The following is an 8,953-nucleotide window of genomic DNA, read 5'->3' as shown; positions in this document are numbered from 1 at the left end:
ATGGATCAATATAGTGGAGATGAACAATCGTACATCCCCCAAGTCGGTGATGATCAGAAACCCCAGATTGGTATGAGATTTGATTCGTTAGAGGATGCATTCTCATTCTACAACCAATATGCCCGAGAATCCGGTTTTAGCGCGAGAATGAGTAATACCAAGAAAAGTAAGAAAACAAACGAAATTGTATGGAAGAAATTTGTATGCTTTAAAGAAGGGCATACAGATGATATTCGATGGAGCAAACAGACAAAAAAAGATCAACCAAGAAAAGAAAGAGCCCGTGGTGAGACTAGAACCGGATGTTTGTCCAAGATTTCAGTTGTCAAGGAACAAACAGGTCCGGGTTGGGTTGTCAGTACTTTCGTTGAAAGTCATAATCATTCATTATCGACTCCGTCGAAGGTGCATTTGTTACGCTCGCATCGCGGTATTTCTGCATCAAAAAAAATGTTGAGTCAACAATTTGCAGAAGCCAATGTGCCGACTTGTCAACAAATGAGATTATTTGAGATAGAGTCTGGTGGGCCTGAACATGTAGGTTTCATAGAAAGAGATATCAGAAACTACGAGCAAAGTGTTAGGGATGAGCATAAGGGTATTGATGCAGAAACATTGGTCGATTTCTTCGAATCTGAGAAAGAGAAGAATTCATTGTTCTTTTTTGATTATGAGACTGACTCGGACAACAGATTTACCAGGTGTTTTTGGACTGATCATGTGTCAAGAAGGGCATACACTGCTTTTGGTGACGTGGTTGTGTTTGATACTACATACAACACCAACAAATATGGGATGATTTTCGCACCATTTGTAGGAGTTAATCATCATCATCAGACCATTCTTTTTTGTTGTGGATTGTTGAGTGACGAAAAAACAGATTCTTTTGTTTGGTTGCTTAATAAATTCCTAGAAGCCATGTGTCAAGGTGCCCCAAACTTGATTATCACTGACCAAGATCCGGCTCTGACGAAAGCCATATCACAAGTTTTTCCTCGAACAACACATCGATATTGTTTGTGGCATATACTGAACAAATTCTCTGAGAAATTAAACCCAATGACTTTCCGTGATCACTACGAAAGCATAAGGAATGCCATTCTACATTCCTCCACAGATGAGGAATTTGAGAGTTCCTGGGAAGCTGCTATGTCTAATGCTAACTTGGAACAACATGATTGGCTGTCGTTGATGTTTGATTTGCGACATAAATGGGTGCCAGCATATTTTAATCATGTATTTTCTGCGGGTATGTCAAGTAGTCAGCGGTCCGAAAGTTCACATGCTTTTTTCAAGAGATATATATCTAGCAAGAATTAGCATTGTAGAATTTTCAAATTCAATATGATAACCATTCTCTGTCAAGAAATCTTGGTGTTTTAATTTTCCTGCTGCCATATTGTTGTATCGTTCTCTTTCATATGACTTATGGAACATGTATAAAAACCCGCTGTGGTCGACGTAAAACATCATGTTTGTGTCGCGTAGTAAATTATTTCTAATTTCCACCTGTCTAATGCATTTGTGGGCTGTTGGGCGAAGGTGGGACACGAAATTTGGGAACGCCCCTCTGTCCCCTCTTTTCTTTTTATAAAAAAAATTTGACGTTTCGCGACGGTTTGTTAAAATCCGTCGCCATTTGCGACGGATTTTTAAACCGTCGCAAAACGTCAAATTTTTAAAAAAAATAAACTGCACATGTGGGCTTCGCGACGGTTTGTTAAAATCCGTCGACATTTGCGACGTATTTGTAAAACCGTCGCGAAACGTCAAATGTTTAAAAAAAAATAAACTGCACATGTGGGCGACAGCTCAGCTGTCGCCCACTGGGCGCTCACCAAAGGGCGCCCAGGGTATCAATTCCCTATATATATATATATATATATATATATATATATATATATATATATATATATATATATATATATATATATATATAGTGGAGTATGTCACACACTATGTGTGTTCTATAAAAAAAAAAATTGGGAAAATAGTGTACATATATGTATGTTTGTGTATGTACTTTATTGATATCATGATATAATGAAATTGATTTGAATTACATCTTCTTAAGTTATGTAAATAATGAAAATGCATTTATTTTAAATGACTCAATTCAAATATAACTTAAAATTTTAGTCGTTGAAACCGAAGAATTGTTGTTTGTTCAGCTGGTCGGGCTTAGTAGCATGTTTCTTTTGTTTACATCGATCATGATGAGTCTTTTATAACAAGATCGGATGTAGTATAGTACTCTTCATGGGTTCGGATTAGGATCTCTTTCATCCATCATTTATGACTTATATCAAAAGATGGATATGAAGATTGTAACGAAGCTAACAATATGATTGATCATATATGCTAACTAAATAAAAAATTTTATTATTGCCTTTGAGTTGTATTATGGACTCTGCTTGCCTGCCCTAAAGGTTGCCCACTTTTCATCCATTTCCGTTTCATCTTTCTCACTTTTTTCACACAGTACAAAGTGTGATATTCGTCTGTTCCCTCGACATCATTGGATTACACGAGACCACATTTTAAACTTGGTAGGATCCGTGCAGCTTTAATTGATATATCAGTATCCACTGGCTATGAGGTGTGGGTCTGCCTACCGGCTATTGGTTTTCATAAACACCAGTTGCGGCGTGATTTGGGGAATATATCTCGTAAATGTTATATTTTTACTATATATGAAAATTTTTGTGAGACGTTTTATTAGTTAATTTTGTGAGACGTATCTTTTATTTGGGTCACTCATAAAAAATTATTTTTTTAATACTAAAATTATTATTTATTATTGTAAATATATATGTAAGTTTGACTCGTCTCGCGAATAAATATTTGACTTTTATGTTTGAGTGAGTCTCATGTGAGACCGTCTCACGGATCTTAATCTGTGAGACGGGTCAACCCTACCCATATTCATAATAAAAAAGTAATACTCTTAGCATAAAAAATAATACTTTTTCATGGATAACCCAAATAAGAGACATGTATCACAAATATGACCGTCTCACACAAGTTTTTGCCTTTATGTTTCTACCTTAAATCTCATCTTATAGTTAGCTAATAAAGAATGTGACTTTCGCAATATAAATTTATTGGAAAGTCGAAAAAAATGTGACTTTTATGCTTCTATATCTTAAATCTTATAAGTTTGAATCTAATAAAGAAAAATTAGTGCCATTGTCGTTTTTTTTAAATCCCCAAAATATAACTTTTTTTGCATGAAAAATTAAATTTATTTGAATATTTTTAAAAGAAAGTTATTAAAAATCAGAAAATTTTAAATTAGCTTTTTAATTTTACATATTTAGTTTCTAAATTTTTTAACAAAAATATTTATAAAAATCGAAAAAATAATCGACTATATAAACATGCAGCGAGTGGATGCACGCAGAGATTCACTAGTGCCATATAATAAGATAGTATAGATATACAGGAGATGCAACTGCTAAATGTGATAAAAGCGTCTCTATATGCAATTGCTAGTTGTCCCATTTTGGACAAGATCAATGGATATTGTCAGCATGTTCTTGGATCCATTCATGGTGTGCGCCACACCGACGCAATCTTTTGATAACCTGTCGGTGCTTACAAATTCCTCGACATGTTGTTCTTTTGAAACAAGTTCTCTTAGGGTGCATACCACTGTCTAGACTTAAAATGAGTTTAAGTTCATTAAATATTTAATGTTATGATTAGAAATATGTTTAGAGATGATGAATAAATACTTTGTAATAGTTTGTGTGAGCAACTTGTCAAGTCAAGCTGAGTTAGTAACTCCAGTTCAATTTTTGATCAAACAAGGTACACTACAAGAAAAAGGTCATATGACAACGGTGAAAAACTTTTGTCGTATGTTCTGAAAAACGGTTGTTAAAGCCCTCGTGGTTAAAAGATTCGCTCAAAGACAACGGTTTTTCACCGTTGTTGTAGCTACAACGCAAATAAAATTAGCGACGGATTTATTAAAAACCATCGCTAATTAGCCTTAAAGTCCGTCCGTCGCTAATTTTAGCGACGTTGTTCCAAAATTTTCGTCGTTAATATTTTCAGTAAAATAAAAAAATTTACTTTTAATAATTTAATAAATCTAAAAAAGCTTACAATTTTACTATTTTAAGTAAGATTTCCGTCACTAATATTTTCAGCAAAAACTTGTGTGAGACGGTCTCACGGGTCGTATTTTGTGAGACAGATCTTTTATTTGGATCATCTATTAGAAAATATTACTTTTTATGCTAAGATTATTACTTTTTATTGCGAATATCGGTAGGATTGACCCGTCTCACAGATAAATATTCGTGAGGCCGTCTCACAAGAGACCTACCCTTTATGTAACATTATGGTGTGAGCTTATTTATAATATGCATATATCTCTTTTCATCTTCTTCTCATTTTTTCTCTATTTTATCTCAAAGCCCACATGTTTTTTCCTATCTAATTGTTTTTTTAAAAAATATATTTATTATTTCAAATAATTAATTTATGTGAATACGGGAAAATCATGTGCGATGGTTACTAGTATCGAACAATGTTTGTGGTTTTTGTCAAATTATTAATAATATTCATATCTCTCTCCATCTTCTTCCAAGTTTTTATCCAAAATCTCTCTATTTTATCTCGAATTTCGCTTGTTTTTTTTTTTTTATCTCTTATGGTTTTATTTAAAATATTTCTTTTATTCATATCTCTCTCCATCTTCTTACCGCTCTACTCTCACATTAAGCAAGTGGATCCCCTTAATTATGTGGGGTTTTCGCAATTAAATAATACATTTATTAATGTATTGAATTATAATTAAGATTCACGTCCTTGTTCAATAATCTTTTAAAAAAATTGAGATTATAATGAAATTAAAAACTTTAAAGATTTTTTTAATAAAATGTCAACTATTACGTAAAAAAAGGGCGTCTGCCTACGTGGCACGCTCACAACCACACAAAATTTTTTGTTTCGTTTTTTTAAAAAAAAGACTGACCAATCATGCACCGCCACGTAGGCGATGCTCATAATACCCTGCACACCAGGTGTGCAGGGTAACAAATTCGATACGTGTGTATATATATATATATGTGAGTTTCATTCATCAAAGTAATTCATCAATTATATATTTGGATTCTACTCCTTTAATAGAATATATATATATATATATATATATATATATATATATATATATATATATATATATAGAATATATATATATATATATATATATATATATATATATATATATATATATATATATATATATATATATATATTATATTTGGATTCTACTCCTATAATAGAAAATTTTCACAAAGCACCCTAATCATCTTGTTGCCTGGATATGGTTTTTTGTAAGATCGATCGATTGTCGCTTTACTAAAAGTAATAGTTGATGGTAATTGTGCAACTCAAATCTTTTAAACTTTACAACATTCAAAACACCACGTTTCGATTGCTCTAACATTAGCGATAATAATTGCATTCAACAATTTTGATTCTCAAGTTAATCAAAATTAGTTTTAAATGAAATATTTTTACTCTTTGTTTTTCGTTTTTGCATATTTAGTATGTATATCACCATATCATTTTAAAGAATTTAAAACACTATTAATTTTTGCACAAGAAAGCTTCCTAATTTTTTCAGGATAGCAGCGAAATTTTATTGTAATTAATGATGATAAAGAGTAATAACTAAAAAAGAACAAATGTAAATCTCAAAAAAGTGGATAAAGAATGACGGGATGACTTGCTCTTCCTTATTCAACTTGTTATCTAGGTGTAAATCATTATTGCTAAAAAAATGAGAGATCAACATTAAGTACATTTACATGGAACAAAACGAGCAGGTGATTTTTGGCTTTTGAGGCATTGAAATCTGATAGAAGCACGCGAACTCGAGATAACTCGAAAACTCTCAACCTGAACTTGAATCAACCCGTATAACTTGATTTTGAATTTTTTTACAATTTTTTTTAAAGAAAATTAAATAAAAAATTCAAAAAAAAATATTTTAATTTAAACACATAATAAAACATCTATCATATATAATATTTAAATTTGAAAATCTAATTGTAAAAAAATAAAGTATATTTATTAAATCAAATAAACAATTATTTAAAAAATAAAAAATGTTCAAAATAAATAATAAATCATGAAAATTTATGATATAAATAAAAATAAATATTTTTTCACACATACAATATATAAAAATATAGACAATATTTTTATTAATTATATATTTTTTTAAAAAGTTTATAATTTTTGGGTTGACCCAAATCTATCCAACCCGATCATTTTTTTTTGTCAGCTATCGGATCCAACCCGATATGACTCGAATCCGAAAACCTTAAACCCAAACATGATTTTTTTTTCAGTTGAACCGTATTGGATTGGTGGGTCGTGTCTAATTTTACACCCTTACCTGAAAGCATGAGAACTAGTATATGTAAAAGTGTCTTAGTAGTGTTTTAGTAAATCAGTGGTAATTTTTAGACGTCACCCTCTACTCAATAAAAATATATATATATTTCAAAAAAAATAATTTTGCATATTTTTGTCAAAGAACTAGTATATGTAAAAGTGTCTTAGTAGTGTTTTAGTAAATCAGTGGTAATTTTTAGACGTCACCCTCTACTCAATAAAAATATATATATATTTTAAAAAAAATAATTTTGCATATTTTTGTCAAATTTCAATATCTATACTTCATAGGTTAACAAAGCAAGTACACACTACACAACCCCCCTCCTACCCAGACCCCAGTCTACTTTTTTGTACTAAGCAAGTGGATCCCCTTAATTGTGGGGATTGCATTAATTAATAATACATTTATTGATGTATTTAATCATAATTAATAGGGTCTGATTTCCATGCTAAACCACCTTTAAATAAAAACAAATATTTCCTTAATTTCAGAGCACTCGACTTATATTTACCCATAAGCGCCAACTAGGTGTTTGGAAACATGTTTACCTGCATCTAATCGATTAAAACGTTGATTTAATACTATAAATTTGATCACTTCTATTTGCCCAAGTTCTCAATTCTTACCGGACACAGATATTTCGGTAATATCTATCGTCATGTCAGTCTACATTTTTAAACGAAAAATAATTTATGGCACAAAGATTATGTTTAAGTAAAGGAGATTTTATGTAGCCCGACTCAGAGGATGGTTTTGAAATTTCTTCTCCTATTTTTGTTCCTCCATAGTTTTTGGTGACTGATTTAACAAGTGTTTCTATGTATATAGATAATTATTCCTTTTAAAATAAGAAATTTAGTTTGTATTTATAAATTCTTAGTTTCATAAATTTAAATGATTAAACTAAATTATTTCATCCATTATATCATGGGGTCCATACTTTATATATGAGATACAGCTTAAAATATCCCTCATAGATTCATATAGTTAATACTTAGGTGTAAAATTATCATTTAATTTGCATGCCAATTTATTGTTGCCTCCAAGAAATGTCAATAAAGTTATATTTTTATATTCGTTTTGGGAAATGAATATGAAGATTATTTCATTTTAAATTTTTTTAAATACTTTATTCCATATCTTCATTTATGGAATTTAACTCTATATTCCTTGTGCAGGATTCGTGTATGAGAAGACATAACACCTAAAAAAATTTGATATATTGCTGATTTAATAAAATGCGTTTATTATTCTAAGAATATTTTTCAGATGAACATTTATCAATATACGTGACACGTCTATATTTTTTTATGTCAACTATGATCACTTTAACGAAATACAATTTACAATATCGCATGCTTCACTCTGTGTGATATTTCTGATCTCCTTTCGTGTTATATATTCATTAACTCGGCGCCAACAAAATTACTTTTAATACACAAATATTAGGTATTACTAACCTAGTTATTTAATATGTAAAAAATGGGACTATAGAAAATAGAAACTATAATATTTAGTCAGCTTTTAATAAATTATAGTCTTTTAATGTCTATATCTGAACTCAGGCTATCGTATCCAAAAGACCATACTGCTTGGTAGTCAACTTTTAAAAATAAAATAAAATAAAATGTTTGCGTAATATTAATAATAACCTTTTTTTTTTATTGCGGCGCCAAACGATTCCCCAAACCTCGCCGGGGATTGCTCCATGAATCGGCACTTCAGAGTGGCTAGTTATTGTTTCTTGATTAGTTTCTTGTGAGACGGTCTCATGAAAGTAATATTTTTTCATTGATAATCCAAATAAAAAATCTATATCTCAAAATACTACCGTCAGACCGTCTCACATAAATTTTTATCTTGTTTGTTATATTATTGTAAATTATGTTTGTCTTGATTTATCTGTAATTACCATTTAACACAGAGCTATATCTCATTCAAATCAGCAGGAGAAAATTCTAAAAGTCGTTCCGTAGGTTGGTGAAGACATGATTTCGATAATGTAATTAGTCGAAATATGATTTTTTAGTATGGTATATTAGTTTTACCTACATTTGGTTTTATTGCTGACATAATGTTGGACATTGCAAATTTGAAACCAAATTTTGATTTTGTAAGTCAGCTTTAATATTGATTTTATTCATTTAATGAGCCGAATTTTAGTCTCAGTAAAATAGATTTGCTTCTTTTCCAATTTTTAGCCAATTTTCTTTTGAACATTTTTTTTACCATAATCAAAATTTGATGTGAATTCAGTAATATATAACGTAATATAAATATTATTACGAAAAAATGATTAGAATTACAAAATAAACATAGTTAATATAATTGTATTAAAAATGAAATTTGACTAACCAATCCGTTAGAAACAAATTACAAGAAAAGTATTTTTAGAATCATATATCAAGAAATATTGATTCGAATATGTATTAGGTCAGGTTTAAATAAATTCAATCCTAGTTGTATAAAAAAATATTTTCTGAATTTTAAATTTTGTGAAAGAATCCAAAATAATTATAAAGCTATGAAGCG

The 8,953-nt window shown here is 30.1% G+C and overlaps 1 protein-coding gene across 1 annotated transcript; it reads left to right on the top strand.

The window, feature by feature from the left end:
• On the top strand, positions 1-1,320 carry LOC140837090 (protein FAR1-RELATED SEQUENCE 5-like). Its single transcript, XM_073203452.1, has one exon. The coding sequence runs from the start codon at positions 1-3 to the stop codon at positions 1,318-1,320; it is 1,320 nt and encodes a 439-aa protein (XP_073059553.1).
• The last annotated feature ends 7,633 nt before the right edge of the window (positions 1,321-8,953 follow it).

The sequence above is a fragment of the Primulina eburnea genome, chromosome 1, assembly GCF_022965805.1.
Source record: "Primulina eburnea isolate SZY01 chromosome 1, ASM2296580v1, whole genome shotgun sequence".
NCBI lineage: Eukaryota > Viridiplantae > Streptophyta > Magnoliopsida > Lamiales > Gesneriaceae > Primulina > Primulina eburnea.
The sequence above is the reverse complement of the archived record's forward strand: the minus strand, read 5'-3'. Positions and strand labels throughout refer to the sequence as shown.

What these genes read in the sequence shown, in the direction of transcription:
- LOC140837090 (XM_073203452.1), top strand. Translation starts at nt 1, where the DNA reads ATGGATCAATATAGTGGAGATGAACAATCGTACATCCCCCAAGTCGGT.